General features: G+C 43.0%; 1 protein-coding gene and 1 long non-coding RNA gene across 5 annotated transcripts in view; one reads left to right on the top strand and one right to left on the bottom strand.

Annotated features, from left to right (window-relative positions):
• The window catches only part of MFSD1 (major facilitator superfamily domain containing 1), a 33539-nt gene that overhangs the window by 5727 nt on the left and 5044 nt on the right, over window positions 1-22768 (bottom strand). For 2 of the 4 annotated variants that reach the window (XM_079978006.1, XM_079978007.1), the window contains exons 8-16: window positions 21672-21770; window positions 20871-20982; window positions 18624-18680; window positions 17803-17959; window positions 16894-16991; window positions 15767-15879; window positions 13049-13096; window positions 10041-10101; window positions 5530-5641 (exon numbers count right to left, since the gene is read on the bottom strand). In XM_079978006.1, the coding sequence (XP_079834132.1) occupies window positions 5530-5641; window positions 10041-10101; window positions 13049-13096; window positions 15767-15879; window positions 16894-16991; window positions 17803-17959; window positions 18624-18680; window positions 20871-20982; window positions 21672-21770 (857 nt within the window). Of the gene's footprint in view, window positions 1-2610; window positions 4621-5529; window positions 5642-5791; window positions 6590-10040; window positions 10102-13048; window positions 13097-15766; window positions 15880-16893; window positions 16992-17802; window positions 17960-18623; window positions 18681-20870; window positions 20983-21671; window positions 21771-22768 lie in introns of those variants that run through there. The other 2 variants (XM_079978005.1, XM_079978008.1) reach the window with 2 other exon arrangements.
• Window positions 4627-22768, top strand: part of LOC307217238 — a 98893-nt gene continuing 80751 nt past the window's right edge. The window contains exon 1 of the long non-coding RNA XR_013839475.1: window positions 4627-5146. This is a non-coding gene — a long non-coding RNA (uncharacterized lncRNA). The remainder of the gene's footprint in view (window positions 5147-22768) is intronic.

The following is a 22768-nucleotide window of genomic DNA, read 5'->3' as shown; positions in this document are numbered from 1 at the left end:
GGTGGTCTGCTGCCATCCCACCCTGTTTGTTAGCTTTCCAGAAGCATCTAGTTTTGGAAGTCAATGCTGGACGGATCTTTGGGTCCAATCCAACAGGGCTCCCTCCCTGCCCCTGCCCAAGACTGCAAAGCTGCTTTGCTGGGGAAACAAAGAGCACCATAGTTCAACGGAACAGCCATTTCAGATAATTACCTTTCAATTCAAGCCAGCCATCAAACATAACTTGTTCATTGAGACATAATGGAACCATAAAATTCATACAGAGTAATTTGTTTGGAGTATAATGTTTCCCCATTTGCTTCTGGCAGCATTCAGTAGAAAAGCCTTAATAACCAGCTTCACAATGGTGCAAGTTTCTAAACAGCAGAGAATTTATTGACACTTGGAGGAGCTGGGTGACTGTTGTCCCAAAACCAAAAGCCATCAAGCCAGAACACACACACACAGAGAGAGAGAGAGAGAGAGAGAGAGAAACACACACCTCCCAAGCGGCCATCACCTCCAGAATAATATACCGTACGTGAGCCTGCATTTATATAAAGGGGCCAACAACCCACATATTTTCATGAAGCCAAGTTCTAGAACCCAAGGAAATCCAGAGAAGTTGAATGGGCAAAAGGAATCTGTCTCATGCAGCATAAACGATGGAAATCATTACAGTGGTACCTCGGGTTAAGTACTTAATTGGTTCTGGAGGTCCGTACTTAACCTGAAACTGTTCTTAACCTAAAGCACCACTTTAGCTAATGGGGCCTCCTGCTGCCGCCGCGCCACCGGAGCCCGATTTCTGTTCTTATCCTGAAGCAAAGTTCTTAACCTGAAGCACTATTTCTGGGTTAGCGGAGTGTGTAACCTGAAGCGTATGTAACCTGAAGCATATGTAACCCGAGGTACCACTGTATGCTTTGATGGGCTTTTTGTTTAAAATGTTGCACACTGCATTTTTAACAGCCTGGCTGTGTTTTCATAACAAGCAACCAATTCTCTGTAGTGGTTGCCACCAAACTGGGTAGCTTTAAATGGGGGTTGCATAAATTTCTGGAGGACGAGGCTGTCGCTGGCTACCATTCAGGATAGCTATTCATGATACTGGCAGTAGTTCTCTGAACGCTAGTGGCCAATAACACCAAAATTTGACCTGGAAGAAAAGGTATTGGACAGAACCATTTTACCCCCAGAGAGTTGACCATGGATCAGGCCCTTGGCCCCAAAAATATTGGCCACCCCTGCTTCAAAAAGTAATTCTGAAGTCAAAACCCAATGGAAGGTTTGAAACTGAAAATCAACAAGTAGGGAGGTTGTAAAGGATGGCATTTGGCCCATTTGCTTATATGCAATTTCATGAAAACCAGGTCATTTTATGTAGCATCAAGCTTAATCAGAAGAAGAAGAAGAAGAAGAAGAAGAGTTCCTATTTGATATCCCGCTTTATCACTACCCGAAGGAGTACCCTTCCTCCCCCACAACAAACACTCTGTGAGGTGAGTGGGGCTGAGAGACTTCAGAGAAGTGTGACTGGCCCAAGGTCACCCAGCAGCTGCATGTGGAGGAGCGGAGACGCGAACCCGGTTCACCAGATTACGAGTCTATTGCACTTAACCACTACACCACACTGGCTCTTTAGCCAATGGAAGTAGGTATTACCACCAGAGAAACTTCATGAGTAGGGCAGTATCCAACGAAGCTGTTGTGCCACTATAATGACATTTTTTCCCAGCACAACCCCTAAATCTGCTTCAGAAAATGGTGGGATCCTCTCTTGATGGGCGGGGGGGGGGGCATGGGAAGAGGAAAGCAGGGAATTTGCAGTACACAGCTAAAAGTTACCGTATTTTTTGTCCCATAGGATGCTCCGTCCCATAGGATGCACCTAGTTTTTTGGGGGGAAATAAAGGGAAACCAAGGTTGGGGAAACCAAACCAGGTCAGGGAACAGCGGGATGGCAGCGCTCCGCCTCCCCACTGTCCCCCGAGCTTGTGGGGCTGGCCGATGTCTGCCTGAAGCGTGGGGTGCTCTGCTTCAGCGCACCCCGCACTTCGTGCAGCAGGCTGCTATCCGCAGCCTAGGGAGCCCTGCGGGAACTCCCGCAGGGCTCCCCAGGCTGCGGATGTCTGCCCGGCGAGCGGGGCGCTCTGCTTCAGGGCACCCCGCGTGCCGGGCGGCAGGCTGCTATCTGCAGCCTAGGGAGCCCTGCGGGAATTCCCGCGGGCTCGCCAGGCTTGCGGATAGCTTCCTGAAGCCTGGAGAGCGAGAGGGGTCGGTGTGCACCAACCCCTCTCGCTCTCCAAGCTTCAGCGAAAGCCTGTATTCGCCCCATAGGACGCACACAGATTTCCCCTTCATTTTTGGAGGGGGAAAAGTGCGTCCTATAGGGCGAAAAATACGGTAATATATCTGGGCAAAAGGCACACTTACAATCTCTATCTGCATAAAATAATAGCTTTATCATATTATTTCCCACCAGCAGTTTCTCCAGATATAACTTGTTAATACTTCAAATAATACAGAAAGAGCTCAACATAATAAGCTGGCTTGCAATACTTATCTTTCCATCCACCTGAGTATGTTTGCTATAAAATAAGTGAAAACAAATATTAAAAGGCAGCAAACTATTGTGCTTATTTGGCTTTATTAGCAAGAAGGGGAAATAATTACAATTACAAATAAGCCATCCATTTAGAATTTACATTTTCCTCTAAAATATTTTATTTTTATTATTTCTCATGAAATAAGTAGTAAAAGAAATGCATCCAATTGACTTGGGAGTATATGACTTTTTTTTAGGTCATCAATGTTCAGGTATAGTGTGTTCTAAAAACAAGTCTTGTGCTTGAGTAAAGAGAATTGTGTTCCAGAGCCTTCAGGAGAGTTTCCAAGACTGTGTAGATACTGCTTGTTATAGCTTAAAGGTAAAGGACCCCCAACAGTTAAGTCCAGTCGCGAACGACTCTGGGGTTGCGGTGCTCTTCTCGCTTTACTGGCTGAGGGAGCTGACGTTTGTAGCAGATAGTTTTTCTGGGTCATGTGGCCAGTATGACTAAGCAACTTCTGGTGAAACCAGAGCAGCGCATGGAAACGTCATTTACCTTACCTATTTATCTACTTGCACTTTGATGTGCTTTCGAACTGCTAGGTTGGCAGGAGCTGGGACCGAGCAAGGGGAGCTCACCCGTTGCAGGGATTCAGAAGATCGGCAAGCCCTAGTCTCAGTGGTTTAGAGCACAGTGCCACCTTTGTTATAACTTAGGGAACATTAAACTATTCAGATAATGGAAAATGAGCAGTACAATTGTATGCATGCCAACCTAAAGGAATTTCTACCAGATTTGATGGGATATGATCCCAATTAAGTATGTAAAGGATTGTAGCCTAAGAGATTCCACACAGTATATTTGTGTACAGTGGTAACCTGGTTCTCGAACTTCGTTCCTTCCAGGAGTCCGTTCGACTCCCAAAACCATCTGAAAACCAAGGCACGGCTTCCGATTGGCTGCAGGAGCTTCCTGCACTCAACTGGAAGCTGCGGAAGCCATGTCGGATGTTCGGCTTCTGAAAAACGTTTGCAAACCGGAACGCTCACTTCCAGGTTTTCAGTGTTTGGGAGGTGATTTGTTCAGGAGCTAAGCCGTTTGAGTACCAAGATACCACTGTACTATCTTGGGATCAACATTCAAGTTGAAAGGTGCACCAGCTTATATAACCGCCGATAACATCCAGTGTTAACCAACTGATGACTGCATTGCTAGTAATGCAATATTTAACTATTAACAGCTTCATATTAAAACATTTCTGCAGCAATAGAAGCCTGACGATCACCCTGAAGCCGGTTTTCCTCCTGGAATTTTAATCCATTTCATTTATGGCCACAACAAATGGCTTTTCTTATTGCAGCGAACTGCAACAGCAAGTTCTACCATTTTATTGCTACCATTACCTCAATAAAGAAGAAGAAATACATTTTAAGCTATTTCCATAGGAAATGTCATGCTTCTGCTTTTCATCAACACAAAATATGAAAATTCCTACATTTTCAATAAGTCACTTTTAAGGTAGTAGTGTGTTTAAAATGTTTCGGATAAAAAGCTAAAAATTTCACAGAAATAAATAGTCTAGTGAATTAAGGCTCCACTGCTTCCTTCTTAAGAGCAAATGAAACCTAGAATGTAGCTAAAAGATATGAGAGTTCAGAGTGTGGTTATACTGAACAGGTATTTTGTTTTGTTTTTTGCCCCAAATTCATATTGTTTATGAAATTCTATTCGAAGTGCAGGAAAACAGTAAGCGGATATGAGTTCTAAGCAAAGCAGGTGACTGCAAACAGCTGTAAATCCATGGAAACTTAAAAAAAAAAAAAAAGTTCCCTCCCACCCACTTTGGCATAGAATTCAATGTAGCATCTTAAAAATCTTCCAAGAGGTCAGCTAAATGCTTGTTGGCACAAGATCTAATAGTGACCGCTTTCCATTCTGTATATTGCCGCTCTCTTCCACAGAAGAGTAGGGGGGTCCTGCGTTGCACAAAATTTCACACTGCCATTTCCACATCTTGAACACAATTCTGCTATTTCAACACACTTCTGTGTGCCAGTGCAGCTAAGTGGCAAACATAGGTGTCTGGCAGCTGCAAAAGCAAGAAAGAGTAAGGCATCTCATCAGCAAGTATTTCCAGCTTATCGGCTATTTTTTAAGCAAGGAAGGGCAGGTTCACACATGCATATTCACCCCCTGGTAATCGCAGCGCAAACCCACGATGGGCATGTACAATGGGAATGCATATTCGCCACAGCTGCATCTTTCAAACCCCTTTAAAGGTGACGCTTTTCAGTGGAGTCTATTCACAGCTCTTTACTTATCTCACGTTTGGTTTTGTCCTTTGCTACTACAGTGAAGAGGATCAAGCACACCTTGTCTCTGTCCTATAAAGAGCCCATCAGCTACATGTGACATTGCCACAGTTCGTGACCATTTCTCATTAAAGGTTGTGAACCTGAGATAATTCTTTTACTTTGGATAGGTGCTCATACAGCCGTAACTCAGAAGTCGAACAGAATCAGTTCCAGAAGTCTGTTCGATTTCTGGAATGTTCAGTTTCCAAAGTGCGGCTTCTGATTGGCTGCAGGAAGCTCCTGCAGCCAATTGGAAGCCCCGTCGGACGTTCAGCATACAAAAGAACATTCGGAAAAAAGTTTTCGATTGTTCAGGAGCCAAAACGTTCGACTCCCAAGGTGTTCGGGAGCTGAGGTACAACTGTACTTCATTATGCTGAGCGTACAAAGTTGATATGTACAGTCTACTTTGACAAGCCAAATCCAATGTGTCACCAAAAGATTTTACGTGGCCCTAGCTACCAGAAGTCCATTTAACTAAGATTTTCTGAATGCAAGTAATATGCTTTGCCACCAACTATACATTTTGTTGACTTGCTCTACTGGGCTACTATTTAGTGCAAACGGTGGTTTGGTAAGATATCCTTATCTAGCGCAATACAAATTGCAATCTTTTAAAAAAGAAATATTTTGGTTATCAGTACCTGAGCACCTAATCTGGAGAGATACCTATTCCTCAAACTAAAGTCATTCTTTGGTTGCAATTTGGCTAAGTCATCTTCATTCTGACGTCTGATTTTTTCCCGTCTTTCTGCTCTGTAAAAAAAAGGGAACTGCTATTAACACAAATGTGCCCAGAAGTTTCGTTGCACGTTATACCTAGATCAGGGTTACAGTTAAGTGCAGCTGCTAGATAAATGGAGGCAGAGTAAGTCATACAAATTTGACAGGCAGTAAAGACAGACACTATCTTCATTTATTTATTTATAAAGGTCGAAAAATTGAGTGCAAAGTGCAAGTTTTGACACAGTCGGTCAAGTTTTAAGCTTTGCCTTTAACAACAAAAATGCTTTAAAACAAATACAATTCCAGTACAAAAGCAGAGACAAATGCCCCTAACCAAGACAGCCTGCCTAGCAACCTGATAGAAAATCCATCAAGATTTGTTTCTCTCAAATGACATTGTATTTGCTTTTGCAGAACTTATCCAAATCAGTCTACCACCACACCAAGATTTCATGATCCTTGCAAGTCATTACCATGTTTTTTTTAATTATGAAAACAGAATTTCAAATAAGAAACTGAAGATTAATACCACATTTAGTAAGGCAATCACCCCTTCAGAACACAAGTGACAGTAATGGAGTAACAGGGTGCCATTATTAGTAGGCAAACCATCGTCGTTCCACAATAGAAAAATTAAAAAGTGCAGCCCATAAACCAAAAGATCTGCTCCAACAAGTTGGGAGACGACTTCAGTTCAACAGCAACCGTCTCTTCAGCGATGTGTAGATACACCAAATACACGAGTTTTTGCTCCAACTGCGGTCAAAGTGCTTTGACAAAGAAGCAAGTTTCACAATTCACACAAGTCCAGGTCTCGAAAAAGTTCTATGCATGTTAGTTAAGTTTTCCAACTACTTTGTCCAAACGCTAGGCATCAGAGTTTCTCCACACACATACAATAAAACACTCTTCGACTGGCCAAGTTGCTGATCAAGCGCTCCCCACTTCTGGTAGGTATTTCCTATTCAGATTTCTTTTCTGCAAGAAATAGTGTAGCAAAAGGTTATTGTAACAGTTTGCTTACAGGCTCTTCGTCGCTTGTCAGAAGTGTCATGGCGCTATACTGAGCTTTTAGATATCAACTGAGAATGGGCTAAGAATCCATCACAAAGGAGATGATTCTTCCCAGACAAAGCTTCAGATATAAGTAAGCAACTGTTTTCATGTTGAGATGTCCGCTCTGGCTTAAGGGAACAATGCACTTGGAAACATTCCTGTAAATGTTTCACTTAAATGAATGGGAAGCATGAAGGGAGAACTGTGTGCTCTCATACGCCAACCATTCATTTCAATGGGAGTTGGTGCAAGAGGTGGGCTTGGTGCATACAATATATTGCCTGCCCTTCGCCATAAGCTCCCATGGAAGGTGGCAATTAAATCATACAGTTAAAAAAGCATGTAAAACAGTAAAGACATTCCGGTATAGACACATTATTACAGACTTTAGTACTTTTTTGCATTTAGCTATTACTCCTTTGAAAGTGCTAAATGAGGGTGCAGTTTCTCTCTGCAGAACCTCTGCTGTGGCTAACTAATTAGGCTGGCTGGGGCTAGAAATATACAGAACACATTTTTAGCACCCCTAACCATTTTCAAAATATCCACAAGAAATATGAAAACATAAAGGCACAGTCTTCAATAGGGAAACATTTAAGAAAAGATAGCTTTCGATTCAACAGCTGAGGAAATGTTCGGCGTGAATTTTGAGGTTCTGCTTACAATGTTGAATAGACTTGTACAAAAATAAAAGACGAGGTTCCCGTCATTTGAAAGTCCCAAGTGTAAGAGTGTCTTCCCCACACATTTCAAATCTTGTCTAGCAGACAAATGGCAAGGATTTTTGAGATTCTGAGGACACCAGGAGCAGCTCTTGTATATGGCAAATGTTTTATTTACAGTAGTACCTTTAGTTGTGGACTTAATTTGTTTTGGGGTGCCGTCTGCACCCCAAAAAGTCTGCAACTAGACCACCTCTTCTGTGCTTGTGCGCAGCGCGATTGAGCACTTCTGTGCATGCGCGAAGCACGCTGATCGCCTCTGCGCATGTGCGGGCGGTGAACCCAGAAGTAAACACTTCTGGGTTTGCTGCGTTCGTAAGCTGAAAGTCCGTAACAAGAGCAGAACGCAACACAAGGTATGACTGTACTATGTTTATATCCCAACTTTCACCCAGGAAGTTCACAGAGGCATTTAAGTTGCTCCTTCCCTCTTCCCCGTACTTGTAGTTCACAACCACCTTGTGAAATATGATAGGCTGAGAGGAAAGCCCAACGTTACCCTGTGGAGTCTGTGGCTGACAAGCAATTTAAACCCTGGTTTTCCACAGCCCAACACTCTGCCACTATAATCACACTGGTCCCTTCATGTTGCAAGACCTGCATCTAGATATTTTCACGAAAGCAAACTGGCCTCCGCCTCAAAGGAAATATTTCCAATGACCTGCTGATTTCACCAGCATCTTTGCTTTGTAAAGCACCTTCCAGGGGAAGATATTTGAACAAACACAGAACTCCTCCTTCTTTATGTGAAGTTAAGTTATCCCAATTTAGTGCTCCTACACATTTCACCTATAGCTATTAATGGGAGGATAAACACAGAGAATTATAACCATGTGCATCACGGCATTTCGGCATCATCTGCTTTCTTCTCAAGGTTATCACCAGGCTATTTTCCGACATGGAAATGATTTTCATATGGCAATTCTGGCACATCTAGAGTGACCTCTATGTAGAGTTTAATTTCTTTTAATTTCAAACTCTGTTCTGAGGAACCCTGGGCTTCCTCAGAAATTCTCAGCTGTCATTCAGTTACCAACACACTTCCCCAAGAGCTTAGCATTCAGAGGGCTTCTCTTACAGAGTGTCAAATGTTTTATGTACTGTTGTCACAGTTTAGTTGGAATGGCAGTGAGGCCCAAGAATCCAATATCCCAAATGAACTTTTCATCTAGAACAGGGGTGGGGAACATCCACCCTCCAAGGGTTCCAAATTTGGGTTCCAGTTTCTCCCCAAACATACCCACTACCTGTGATGTCATGTGCAGGGCAAGTAATAACGCCAGTGAACAGTCAGGAACCTTAAGGTGTATTCCTAATTGTGTACTGACAAGGGAGTCACCCATCAGGTGACTGAAAAGAGAACCAAAGCCTACTGGACTGGTGGCCCATCCCTGCCAAGTTAAGGTAACACTCAACATATCCCTTGTTCAATTTCATTTAAAATTATTTGCTTTTTACTTGATTCAGTAATAAATGATTTATTAATGGTTGATTTACAGATGCTTCCTTTGTAACTTATTATTTAGAACAATATCAACTTGACTACATATACTATGAATAGATATCAAAATATTGAATAACTTTTGTTAACTTAACTAATGGAAATATTCCACCTAAACATTAGGAAGAACTTCCTGACAGTAAGAGCTGTTCGACAGTGGAATTTGCTGCCAAGGAGTGTGGTGGAATCTCCTTCTTTGGAGGTCTTTAAGCAGAGGCTTGACAACCATATGTCAGGAGTGCTCTGATGGTGTTTCCTGCTTGGCAGGGGGTTGGACTCGATGTCCCTTGTGGTCTCTTCCAACTCTATGATTCTATGATTCTATGAAATATTTTCCGAAACTATTTTGGAAACTTGGCTAATGAAAGCTCTGTTTTTCTAGCCAGGAATGAAGGGCCCTCGCTGCATCTGTCGTTTGAGAGTGAGTGAGTTTCCAGCTTACATCTTACATACAAAGCAATCTCCACATGGTGTACACTGGGAATTTTGCTCTGCAGCCAAGTAGCAGTCTGATCACAGCAACATACAGATAACTCGGGTTGTGTTCTGGGGTTCTAGGCATATATGCAAAAATGTGTAAAGCCAGAAGGCCCCCCGGAACCAGCCCCCAGGCAAGGTGGAGGGCTGCTTATCCCAGAGCGCTCCATCGCCTTCCCAAAGCCCAGCGAGCACTTGCTAACGTTTCATGAGACAAAAATGTCCTTTTTTTTGCAGTACCGTGAAAACGCTAAACAAGTGCTTTTTTAAAAAATCTCATTTTTAAGCTGCATAAACTGCTTGCTTCGAGACTATATTTAAACACCACACACCAGGCAACTTTTAACATGTTGCAACAATTACTATTTTACCCAATGCGCCTTTCAAACACAGAAGTTAAATTTGTTGGCAAAACACATTGCGCCATATAAAAGTGAACTGCAACACTGATTTTTTAATGGTCTGCTTTAAGCTATCTCCAACAAGACATGAATGAGAGTTGCCCCACTGCTGAAGAACACTTCCACCTCATTCACTCAAGTTTACCATATCCGTTCCTGGATCTTTGGCGCTACACTGTTTTGTGTTTCCAAACCAATCTGCCCCTGTAGTCTTGATTGTTTTGTAATACATCAACGCATACTCTAGGCTAGAAACACAGCGACATACTTACTCAGCCACAGCTAGTTTCTGTAGTTTTTCCCTTTTCTTTGCAGACCAGTTAAGGTCACCTCCTACGACAGAAAGATATATGCATGTCTTTTAACAGAGTGCATCGATGTTTTTACAAAGAGTCACAATCCATGCATATTGTGGATACAACGCCGTGCGGGCCGTTAAAGTATTTACCACAGTTCACTTGGTGTAAGTATCGTGTGCTACATGAAAAATCTAGAAGGTTATACGAAGTAAGAAGACAGAAGCAGCTCTAGACAGAAGGAAATCTCCCCTGAAATGCTCCCATACCAAGTGCTGTGGGGTTCAGAGCCAAGATCAGGAAATAACATTCCTCTGCCTTCTCTTTATAGATGAAGAATAAAAGGCAGGATTTTGGCCCGACCCATGTCAGGGTGGGAGTTAAGAGCAGGTCAGCAAGAATTCACAGATAATTCTTGTCAGAGAATTAACTCATTAGTCAAAGAAATAAAACAGATCAGGCCTAGTGAGCCCAGCAAGAGTTGCCAGTAGACCTTGCCCCAATGAGACAGTTGTGAGGGCTGAAGGTCCCTGCCTTCCTACAGTTAGTTCCCTCCTCTTCAAGGTTTTCCCAAGCAATTGGCGACTTTTGACATCTTGTCCATCTGTGCTCCACCCTTTCCATATCTCTGCTGGTTCTGACAGAGTTGCTATGCGACAACAGCTGCACGGATGCTATTAGCCCAAAGATGGAAGGAAGAAATAATCCCGTCTAGGGAAGAATGACAAGCCAAGCTGCTGGACTATGCCGACATGGCAAAACTAACTTGGAGACTCGGGAATCAAGAAGACAAGAATTTTGAAAAAGAATGGGAAAATTTATAATTTACTTAGGAGACCATTGTAAGCAAATTAAAACTTTAGCTGGACTAGAGTGCCGGTGACGGATAACTCATTCTGAAGCTGACCAGACACGGGTTAGAGCTCAATGCTGAGCCTACCAGGTGGTGGTTGCGACGGCGAAGAAGACTTTCTTCACCGCCTCTATTGCATCTGCAGAAAACAGCAGCAGGAGACTCTTTCAGGTGGTTCGCAATTTAGCGGAACCACCTGCTCCATCGGGGCCCAGTACGGGCCACATGATCTCCTGCAATGATTTTGCAAAGTTTTTTGCAGATAGTGTCACTCAGATTTAGGAAGAGGTAGACTCCACCATGGGAGCAGGGCCGGGGCAGGAGAGTGCTAGAGTCCTGTCTAGTCAAGTTGCGTGGGATCAATTTCAATCTGTAACCTCTGAGGATGTGGACAGGTTGCTTGGATGAGTGAAACCAACCACCTGTCTCCTTGATCCTTGCCCATCCTAGCTTATAAAAGCTAGCCGGGAAGGGCTGGGCGATGGGCTCTGTGGGGTGGTGAATGCTTCTCTTTGTGAGGGAGCCTTCCCAGACCCGCTAAAAGAGGCAGTTATTAAACCGCTTCTTAAAAAAACCATCTTTAGATGCGGCCAGTATGGCCAACTATCACCCAGTCTCAAATCTTCCATTCTTGGGCAAGGTGACGGAGTAAGTGGTTGCTGAAAAACTCCAGGCACGCCTGGAAGAAGCGGACCATTTGGATCCCTTCCAGTCGGGATTCAGACCTCATGATGGGACTGAGACTGCCTTGGTAACACTAGTCGATGATCTCCGGCGGGCTAGGGACAAAGGTGAGAGCTGTTTCCTAGTTCTGCTGGATCTCTCAGCGGCTTTTGACACCATCGACCATAACATCCTTTTGGACCATCTAGAGGGGCTGGGAGCTGGGGGCACTGTTATACAGTGGTTCTGCTCCTTCCTCCTGGGCTGTGTTCAGAAAGTGGTGGGGGGGATGAGTGCTCAGTTCCCTGGGCTCTCACTTGTGGGGTGTCTCAGGGTTCTGTCCTCTCCCCCATGTTTTTCAACATCTACATGCAGATGTTGGGAGAAATCATCAGGGGGTTTGGGTTGGGTGTTCATCAGTATGTGGATGATACCCAGCTCTACCTCTCTTTTAAATCAGAACCAGTGAAGGCAGTGAAGGTCCTGTGTGAGTGTCTGGAGGCGGTTGGAAGATAGATGGCAGCTAACTGATTGTGGTTGAATCCTGACAAGACAGAAGTACTGTTTTGGGGGGACAGGAGGCAGGCAGGTGTGGAGGATTCCCTGGTCCTGAATGGGGTAACTGTGCCCCTGAAGGAACAGGTGCGCAGCCTGGGAGTCATTTTGGACTCACAGCTGTCCATGGAGGTGCAGATCAATTCTGTGTCCAGGGCAGCTGTTTATCAACTCCATCTGGTATGCAGGCTGAGACCCTATCTGCCTGCAGACTGTCTCGCCAGAGTGGTACATGCTCTAGTTATCTCTCGCTTGGACTACTGCAATGCGCTCTATGTGGGGCTACCTTTGAAGGTGACACAGAAACTACAACTAATCCAGAATGCGGCAGCTAGACTGGTGACTGCGAGAGGCCGCCAAGACCACATTACACCAGTCTTGAAAGACCTACATTGGCTCCCAGTACATTTCCGAGCACAATTCAAAGTGTTGGTGCTGACCTTTAAAGCCCTAAACGGCCTCAGTCCAGTCTACCTGAAGGAGCATCTCCATCCCCATCATTCTGCCTGGACACTAAGGTCCAGTGCCGAGGGCCTTCTGGCAATTCCCTCGCTGCAAGAAGCCAAGTTACAGGGAACCAGGCAGAGGGCCTTCTCGGTAGTGGCACCCGCCCTGTGGATCGCCCTCCCACCAGATGTCAAAGAGAAAAACAACTACCAGACTTTTAGAAGACATCTGAAGGCAGCCCTGTTTAGGGAAGTTTTTAATGTTAACAGACTATTGTATTTTAATATTTTGTTGGAAGCCGCCCAGAGTGGCGGGGTATAAATAATAAATTATTATTATTATTATTATTATTATTATTATTATTATTATTATTAGATTGTAACTTTGTTTTGGTAAAAACAAATAAAAATATTTCCCCAAAAAAGAAACATACAGGTCGCAAGACTAATATGATGAAGAGGCTTACCTCTGAGGAGATTCACAAAGTACAGCATGACAACAGCAATGAGGCCCACTAAAAAGCAAAAATGAAGTTATATAAAGCTCAAGTATACAAACCAGGTGGGACAATCTTATGCAAAGGATGTAAAAAAATTAAAATGAAGAGCGTACAAATCTGAGATTGTTCCACAAATCTGTTTGTGGAACTCCCACGTGGGTGAGGAGCATCTGTCGCCCTCATTATTGAATTTAAGGAGAAATTTAAACACATTCCTGTTTACTCGGGCATTTGATGGCTTAAAGTCTCCTGACAAGCCCAAGATCACTGGTTGAAAATGTTTTTAACTGCTTTTTGGAATAGTTTTGTATTGTTTTTACTTGTTTTTTCATGTTTTAACACTGCTGTGTCTGCTGCCCTGGGTTCTTTCGAGAGGAATGGCAGGATATAAATAAAAATAAGTAACATTATGTGGGAAGTGTGTATAGTGCCTTCATTGGTTATTTCTAAAGACCTGTCTGCTTACATCAGCTCTTAACTGATTAATTTGAGGTTGGCGCAGGCTCTTAAACTTGCAGTGTTGCTCAATTTTATCTTCTTATTGCTACTCTATGTTATTTTTTTCTTGCTGCCTTTATTTTAAGATTAAATAGTTTGATACTGTAATACTGACTTGTGTTTCTTCCTTTTAAATTTGATGAGAACTGCCTATACAGTAGGACTGCCATACATCCGGAATTTCCCCGACATAGCCAGAATACCGTGGTCAGAAGCAGTGTCCGGGCAGTATACACATATTTAAATGCAAACAAGGCAACTGAATACAAAACAGGTCTGCGGCAAAGCCCAGAGGAGCAGTAGCACCCCCTTGTGGCTCAGATCAGGATGCCAGCCCAACTAGACGCCTATGCATTTACACTGGTCCCAGTCACTAATAAGTAACAACTCCAAAGACAGGGTTTTCACTCACAAAGCTAGGCATTTCCCTTTTACCTACAGCAGCTCCCCAGTTAAGCTTGCACTGTTAAAGCGGGAGTCAGGAGCGGGTCAGGAATAACCCACAAGATGTCAGTGAAGTTAGCTCTCTAGTCAAAGACACAAAACAGCTCAGACCTAGCGAGCACAGCAACTGTTCCCAGTAGGCCTTGCCCCAATGAGGAAGCTGCGAGGACTGAAGGTCCCTGTTGCCTAAGTCCCCTCCTCCACAACATCCTATCCAAGCAACCTGAGACTTCTTTGCCTTGCCTGTCTTTGCTCTGCCCTCTTCATACCTCTGCAGGTTCTGGGAAAACAGGGCGAAGGGGAGCTAATCACAGCAGGAGGGAGAGACTCCCTGGATTCTTCAGTAGGCTGTCTGATCACTGCCTCTTGGCTTCCTTCCTCTCCTGCTCCTGGACTTCACTCTGCCAGAGGCTCTTCCCGCTCATTAACCCTGTTAGCTCTTCAGCTTCCGACACCTTCTCCTCCCAGTCTGCTCCCTCTTCTCCCTCTGACCACTCATCATTGTCCCACCACCCATCCCCTGGCTCTGAGCATTCTTCGCTTGGAGGTTTCCCAGCTGCTGCTGCTGCTGCCTCCCACCACCCCTCTTGAGTCCAGCCAGGGCATGACACACACATGGGTTGAATCACTCAGGTTCAAGAATCTGTTTCTTAATATTAAAGATTATCAAGAAGATTGGCAGATGGGACATGAAAAAGACTTAAGAGCCTCGGATTTGAGATCTCCAGGTTGATGGACTGTTGTAAGCCAATGGAACTGTTGGCAGGGGCCGAGACTGGGGAGGGGAGACGGTGAAAGAAAATTGGGAATTTAAAGTGTATATATTGAGAATTTTTTTTTGTTTTGTTTTTTAATGAGAGATGGAGAAATCGTGGAATGGAATTTTTATGACCCTAGGGGAAATGTCTTAAGAGAATAGGTTTAAATATATCAGTTTTAATGAGAAATAAGATTAAATAAAGTAAAAGTGGATGGTTAATTGGTGAAAGAGAGAATGAAAAATTACAGTATATTAAGATAAATTATTAGGATAAAAATAAAGATGAAGGATTTGCTGAAATATCCATTTGAACTAGAAAACAAAGAGGGGAGGTATGAGGAGGTCAAGGAAATAAGTCATAGGAAAAAAAAATATGTAAAGGTTTAACTTGTTTTTTTTCTGTTTTGATTGTATGTATTTTCTAATTATTATTTTTTTCCTTTTTATCTATTTTTGTTTTTTTGGCTTTTTTATTTTTTGCATTTTTTCTTGGAAATGTCTTGTTTTTTTTGTATTGTGTTTTCTGTTTTTTATGTTGTAATGTTTTAAAACCTGAATAAATATTATTCAAAAAAAAAAGAATCCCTGTGAACTAGGATACATTGGACTTTATGCATGTCTAAGAAGAGAGAGGAACATTGTGGGCCTAGCATGGTTTGGCATCGTTCTTTTTGAGCAGTAGTTTCATGCAAATTATTAGCTATTCCAACAAGATGTCATCATACAGTAGAAGCTCCGGATGCAAACGTGATCCGTGCGGGATGCACGTTCACAACTCGCAGTGTTCATAACCCACGTCTGCACCCGCACAGGTTGCGATTTGGCACTTCTGCGCATGCACAAAGCACGATTTAGCGCTTCTACGCATGTGTGACCGCCGAAACCCGGAAGTAACCCGTTCCAGTACTTCTGGGTTTCGGCGGCCCACAACCTGAAAAAACACAACCTGAAGCGTTTGTAACCCAAGGTATGACTGTACTTACAGCACAAACAAGCACTGAAGAAGATTTCAAGGAAGAGGTAGCCCCGGGAATCCAGGATCATGCCAGCTGCGATGGCAATGATGGCCAGGCCCAAGTTCTGAATTGACTGCATGCTGAAAAGCATTAAGACGATTAGCTTACAAAGCTCAGTTTTTCAACTAATAAAAAGAAACCAATTGAAAGATATTGCCCCCACTTGCTCATAAAATCCAAACGAGCTGACAGATGAGCAAATAAAAAGCCATATGCATCTATTAAACAATGAGATATAGCTGGTAAAATAAAATAAAAACTGGAGGGTTAATTATCCTTCCAAAGCAACACCATTTTCAGGCAGAAACACTCATAACAGCCCCACAACCTGACCTAGACAGGCTGGCAGGAATATACTCTCAAGGTGGCCCACAGGAGAGGAAGGTTTAAAATGTGTTCAAGATCTCACATACATGGACACCTGCTATCTGGTACACACACATGCTATCTCAGACAGCTAGGTTTCCATTCTTCCAAGCTGAAAGCGATATACCTGGAGTCAGGCCTGTAAAACAGGGCAAGGCCCTGGACACTGGTTTTGCATCAGGCCGAGAAAATCCATTTAGCAGCCCCAGTTTCAAAAATCAAGTCTTCCGTTCCCAAGGCTGAATCTGAGAAAATAAGTTTCGATGTCTTTGAACCGGTGAACCAGCTGCAGCGAAAGACATCTTAAAAGCGGTGGTTTCTCTGGGCCACACTTTCAGTACAAAAACTTGCTCGTGCCACACCAATTTTTAAAATGATTAAAAAATACATTGGCAAACAACTCCTGGCAGTGCTTGATTCATAACATAGAACACAAATACTTTCCAATATGATCATGGGACATACTATAAAGTATAAAACACCCCTGCTACATAAGAACATGAATTATTCCCATAATATAATATGGATTGCCCTTGAATCTTCCTGCCACACTTGCCGTTCTCTCCTGCCACATCCTTTGAGATCCACTCTCTTAATGGAAATTCCTGAATGAACTGCAGTGAAAGGATGTGGTTTATGAGAACAAGTCGGTATCGTGCTATTAATCCCAAAGTTTAAAAGACAAATCCTTACTCCAAAGTATCGAGACTCAAATATCTATTACTCACAAGCCATAAGCAGTTCCGAGCTGGTGTTCAGGGACAACGAAAGCTACCATAGGCCACAAGGCACAGGCCAGCAGGGAATAAGCCACTCCCAGGAAACACTGCAGAAAACAGCATTAAAAAAAAACACACACACACACATTAAACGTGATCTACCAACAGCTCCAGAGGGAACAAATTATATGGGCTTCACAAATTAGGTGTCCCGTTTCTATCCAGTTTGCCCAGTTGTAAAGGGGCCAATCGGGTCAGCGGTTTGAATCCCTACAACAGGGTGAGCTCTCGTTGCCCGGTCCCTGCTCCTGCCAACATAGTAGTTCAAAAGCACATCAAAGTGCAAGTAGATAAATAGGTACCGCTCTGGCGGGAAGGTAAATGGCGTTTCCGTGCACTGCTCTGGTTTGCCAGAAGCAGCTTAGTCATGCTGGCCACATGACCTAGAAGCTGTACGCCGGCTCCCTCGGCCAATAAAGCGAGATGAGCGCCGCAACCCCAGAGTCGTCCACAACTGGACCTAATGGTCAGGGGTCCCTTTACCCTTTACCTTTAAGGAAATGTTTACACTAGCTTGCTCTGAAGTTGAAGCAGCGTGTGCATATTTAAAGCTCCTCGACAGAGATAACGCAGCGTACAAGAGGTTCAGCGTCTAACAAATGGCATCTAGCACAGCTGCGGAGTTGATGAGTACCAAAATTCATACAGAGTATACTAATGTCCTAAAGCGGCCTGGACTGCCATAAAAAAATAGTTTCTGGCATATGTGTTGCATCCTTGGGAGGAAAGAATCAGGGTTACACACAAGTATCCATTATTTTACATCCCATATAATGCACAAAATGAGGTTTATTCTGGGAGGTGATTATAAATGCACCTTACTGCATTAGATAAAATAAAGTTGGGGGAAATGCCTACCATGGCAATCCAGGGATTCCAGAAGGTAAAGGCCAGCATTATATGAGAAGCCAGAGTAATCACTACAGCACACATAACCCAGGTGACATTCCTTCCAACTTTGTCTACCAGGAATCCGAAGACAGGGGACATGGGTGCCGAGATGATATAGACAATGCTGTACAAAGGAAAGTTATTTCAGAAGAGCAAGGCAATCATGATACAAAATGCTACAACCGCTCTAGGTTTTCCAGTGTGCTGAGACTTTCCTCTTTCCCCCACCCGCAAAAATTCAGTTCCTGAATTATTTTTTAGACCTGATATATTGTGATATGCAGTCATGCCCATCGATAAATTCATAGTGATTTCATTGGATTGGTCAACTCTTATAAAAAATTGAATTACCACTGAAAAGCTACACTAGCAGTCAAGGCGAGGTGGAATTACAATTCACAAAGAAAATATATTTTAAATTGTATACATTTTTGTTATAGTATATATTATCTTAGGAGATCATGCCATTTTCAGGTGGTTAAGGAAGCGATCTACGTGAAAGGAATGAATAGTTTTTGACACACTTTTCTGTAATCGCAACGGCTAGAGATATGTCTTTGTAAGTAAGAAATCTGAAGATTCAAGGGGATGGAATGCTGCAAGTATGTAACCATATACTGCATACATATGCTTCAGAGCAAATATTCAGTTTCTTTTATTGATCTTTTATTCTACCAAGTGTGTGCTTTAGGTGCGCTGCTCAAAGTCAAGGTTCTTGAGCTGAAAAAATGCACGCAATGCAATTATTTGGTTTTGGGTTTTTTTTTACTTAAATGGACAACACTTACCTGTTGATTGCACTTGCTTCTTGAGGAGAAAACTTGAACTTCTCAATGAAGAAAACCCTGTAAAAAACCATATAAAAAGTTTTACGATCTTATACCTACTTACAATAACTATGGGGAAAAACCAGCCTGCAATTTTAATCGTGCTGGTTCGTAACTAGGCCACAATAAGAAAAGCTCTATTGAAAGAGGACTGCTGATTATTAAGTAATGAGGAATAGGAAATTGTATACAATAAATATCTGTTTATACTCCCCAGAAAAGGAAGCTGTGAGAGCAGTATGAAGTAGACTGGACATGACGTTACTCACAGATTGATGCTAGGAAGAAATACTCTGACCCAAAATAAGCCCTGGTTGTGTCACTTGGCTTTTAATGGAAACGAAAAGTGGGTGGAGGGGGTGAAAATTATGGCAAGATGGAGCAAAATAAAAATAAAAATAATTTATTATTATTTATACCCCGTCCATCTGGCTGAGTTTCCCCAGCCACTCTGGGCGGCTTCAAACAAAATATTAAAATACAATAGTCTATTAAACATTAGAAACTTCCCTAAACAGGGCTGCCTACAGATGTTTTCTACAAGTGAGATAGTTGTTTATTTCCTTGACATCTGATGGGAGGGCGTTCCACAGGGCAGGCGCCACTACCAAGAAAGCCCTCTGCCTGGTTCCCTGTGACCTCACTTCTCGCAGTGAGGGAACCTCCAGAAGGCCCTCGGCACTGGACCTCAGTGTCTAGGCTGAATGATGGGGGTGGAGACGCTCCTTCAGGTATACAGGACCAAGGCCGTTTAGGGCTTTAAAGGTCAGCACCCCCAACACTTTGAATTGTGCTCGGAAATGTACTGGGAGCCAAAGACTGCTGTAATGTGGTCTTGGTGGCCGCTCCCAGTCACCAGTCTAGCTGCCGCATTCTGGATTAGTTGTAGTTTCCAGGTCACCTTCAAAGGTAGCACCATGTAGAGCGCATTGCAGTAGTCCAAGTGGGAGATACTAGAACATGCACCACATTAGACATTTAGGGGGCAATCCTATGTCAAGGTGAGATGGCATGAGAAGCTTAGGATGTAGAGGATCTCCAGCTCTACTAGCCGGTTTCTGGCTCAGCTGGCATTAGGTCCTCAAACCTGGCTCCGCTGAAGACATGCTGGTATAACTTGCTCGTCTTGGTTCAGCCAGAGGTCAGATGCCTGAGCTAAAGCTGGCCAAACTAAGGCCACTGTAAATACAAAAAAGGTGAGACATTATTGCTCCCTAAAAGATTAATCCAAGAGTATCAAATAGGATACACTGAGTTCCAGCGCTGAGGGCCTTCTGGCGGTTCCCTCATGGCGAGAAGCCAAGTTACAGGGAACCAGGCAGAGGGCCTTCTCAGCTGTGGCACCCACCCTGTGGAACGCCCTCCCACCAGATGTCAAAGAGAACAACTACCAGACTTTTAGAAGACATATGAAGGCAGCCCTGTTTAGGGAAGCTTTTAATGTTTGATGCATTACTGTATTTTAATATTTTATTGGAAGACGCCCAGAGTGGCTGGGAAGCCCAGCAGATGGGCGGAGAATGAATGAATGAATGAATGAATGAATGAATAAAATAATTATTAGATTCTGAAGAATATCCGAGTTTTAAGTGCAGAACTGAAAGTTAGTGTCAAAGCAGAACCAGATTACATAGTTGAAGAAAATATACCCCCTAAGCAAGGCTTTGCTGACACACTGACTCCTTCCTCAAGCCTTGCCTCAGAAGATTTTGAGCCAAAAATGGAATATGTCATAGAAATGGCACATGCCCAGATCTTCTTGCATGTTCCAATTTGGTAGTCAACACTCTAGAGCCACAAAATTTGGAACTCGGAAACCTAACGGCAACATCCGTTTATGTTAGGCAAACTTCTAGGTCATAAAAACAGGGCGCACACTTACAATGCACGTGCTTGCACATTTTGGTTGCCATGTCAGAGCCAGAAAAAAGTGGGGTGGATGAGAAAGATTTTCTAGAGGTTGGAGTGCCTTATTTGGCTTCCTGCCTTATATAGCTCTTTGGGCCTCCCAGTGTTGCTAGTGGAATTACTACTTCTTCAACTGGTAGGCTACTGTTCTACACAGAGGTGCCCAAAGCAGCCTACAACACCAGAACAGCAACACATTTTAGGGGAAGTTCTAAATCAAGACAATTGAAAACATAAACAGTTTTTATAAATAATAATAATAATCAGGTATATCAAACATTTGCAACAAGTTACACTTACTTTCCAAGTCCAATGAAAGGGAAGACGGCCACATAGTAGCAAACGCAGATAATAAATATGAGCCACAAGGACAGCGAGAAGTCTTTCACATCGGTTAATTTTATCACTTCACCTTGAGAAAAGAGAAACATTAGTTCTGCTATTTTAACTCAATCATTTCTATATTAAGGCCACCTAAAATCAGCAAACCCCATTTCCCGTCATTGACTAATTCGAGCTGTTATTTTACTGGTGGGAAGCAGAAGCTGCAGTTTCTCAACAGCAAAAAGCTCTAGAATTGTGAGAAAAGTGAAGTTGGGTCACTTCAAAATGAGTTTTGAGTTTTCCTACCACATTATGGGAAACCTACACATGCATTCCGGCAAGTGGGGAAAACATGTTCAAAAAGATTGTCTCTGCTTCCTCCAGTACATACATACACAGTGGTGCCTCGCAAGACGAAATTAATCCGTTCCGCGAGTCTCTTCGTCTTGCGGTTTTTTCGTCTTGCGAAGCACGGCTATTAGCGGCTTAGCGGATTAGCGCTATTAGCGGTTTAGCGGCTATTAGCGGCTTAGCGGCTATTAGCGGCTTAGAAAAGGGGGGGAGGAAAAAAACTCGCAAGAACTCACAAGACGTTTCGTCTTGCGAAGCAAGCCCATAGGGAAATTCGTCTTGCGAAGCACCTCAAAAGACAGAAAACTCTTTCGTCTAGCAAGTTTTTCGTCTTGCGAGGCATTCGTCTTGCGGGGCACCACTGCATTTTCAAAAACTATGGACTGCAGCCTAAGGTTCCATTATTGAAGCCTGACTCCCACTTACCAGTTTTTCCCTGCTCTTTGCACAGAATTTTCTCTGCTCTTTTATCCAGATAACCAAGGATGAGAGCACAGAGTAGTGAAAAGATACATGACACACCACCTGCAATGCAGAGAAATTCAGTGTTACCAGCAGAAGCTGCTCGCCATTTACGGAACTGTAAAATCCATTCATGTTATTACCCAGTGACTGTATAATTAAGCAGTGACTTACATGGGTGAAGCAGCCAGTGTTAAATACCACTACTTTTATCACTAACTGCTACATTGGTATACTGCCGTTCATCCAAGAAAGATTTCAAGGTACTTTAGAGGAATATAGACAGTTCATAAATTTAGCTGTGACATCATGTGAATGATATTCATGCATGCCTGACTCAGCCCCTTCATTAGCAGAGCTAGAGAACACGAGCTTCACCATTGTAACTTGGCAACACATGGCACTTACAATGAAGCACAAAGACAGTTAACACAGAACCATTCTAGTCCGAGAATGTGAGTTATGTCATCACACAACGCTATTCATAATGCTGTCTTCCCAATTATCAAGTGTGTTTCTAATTAATTTCTATTTTAATTGCCGTGAAACAGCTTAATATTTTAATCCAAGGTGTCAGATGGTTAAATACTAATAAATACAAATATTTACAAAAGTTTACTAAGTATTATATTTATGAATATCCTGTAAACACATATAAATGAATAAAAGCAAGTCTTCTGCCAAATTAAAAGGAAAGGCGTTCCAGATTTTACTAAAATGTTTGTGCAGCTCAGTGCTGAGCAAACCACAGATCAGTACATTAAGCACAAATAATTCAGTGTTTGGTAAAGATGTTGACAGTCATGTGTAAACTACTGACTCATTCGATCTTTATTGCCCTGAAAAAGTTCACCAAAGGCTATGTATATGCTGCAGCTCTAATGCAGCCTTGCTTTCATTGTGTCAGTTTGTATAAAAGGTAAAAAAAGAAAAAAAAAGGTAAAGGATGCCTGGATGGTTAAGTTCAGTCAAAGGCGAATGTGGTTGTGGTGCTCATCTCGCTTTCAGGCCAAGGGAGATGGCGTTTGCCCACAGACAGCTTTCTGGGACATGTGGCCAGC

Source organism: Podarcis cretensis (assembly GCF_951804945.1).
Source record: "Podarcis cretensis genome assembly, chromosome: 5".
In the NCBI taxonomy this organism is placed as follows: domain Eukaryota; kingdom Metazoa; phylum Chordata; class Lepidosauria; order Squamata; family Lacertidae; genus Podarcis; species Podarcis cretensis.
The sequence above is the reverse complement of the archived record's forward strand: the minus strand, read 5'-3'. Positions and strand labels throughout refer to the sequence as shown.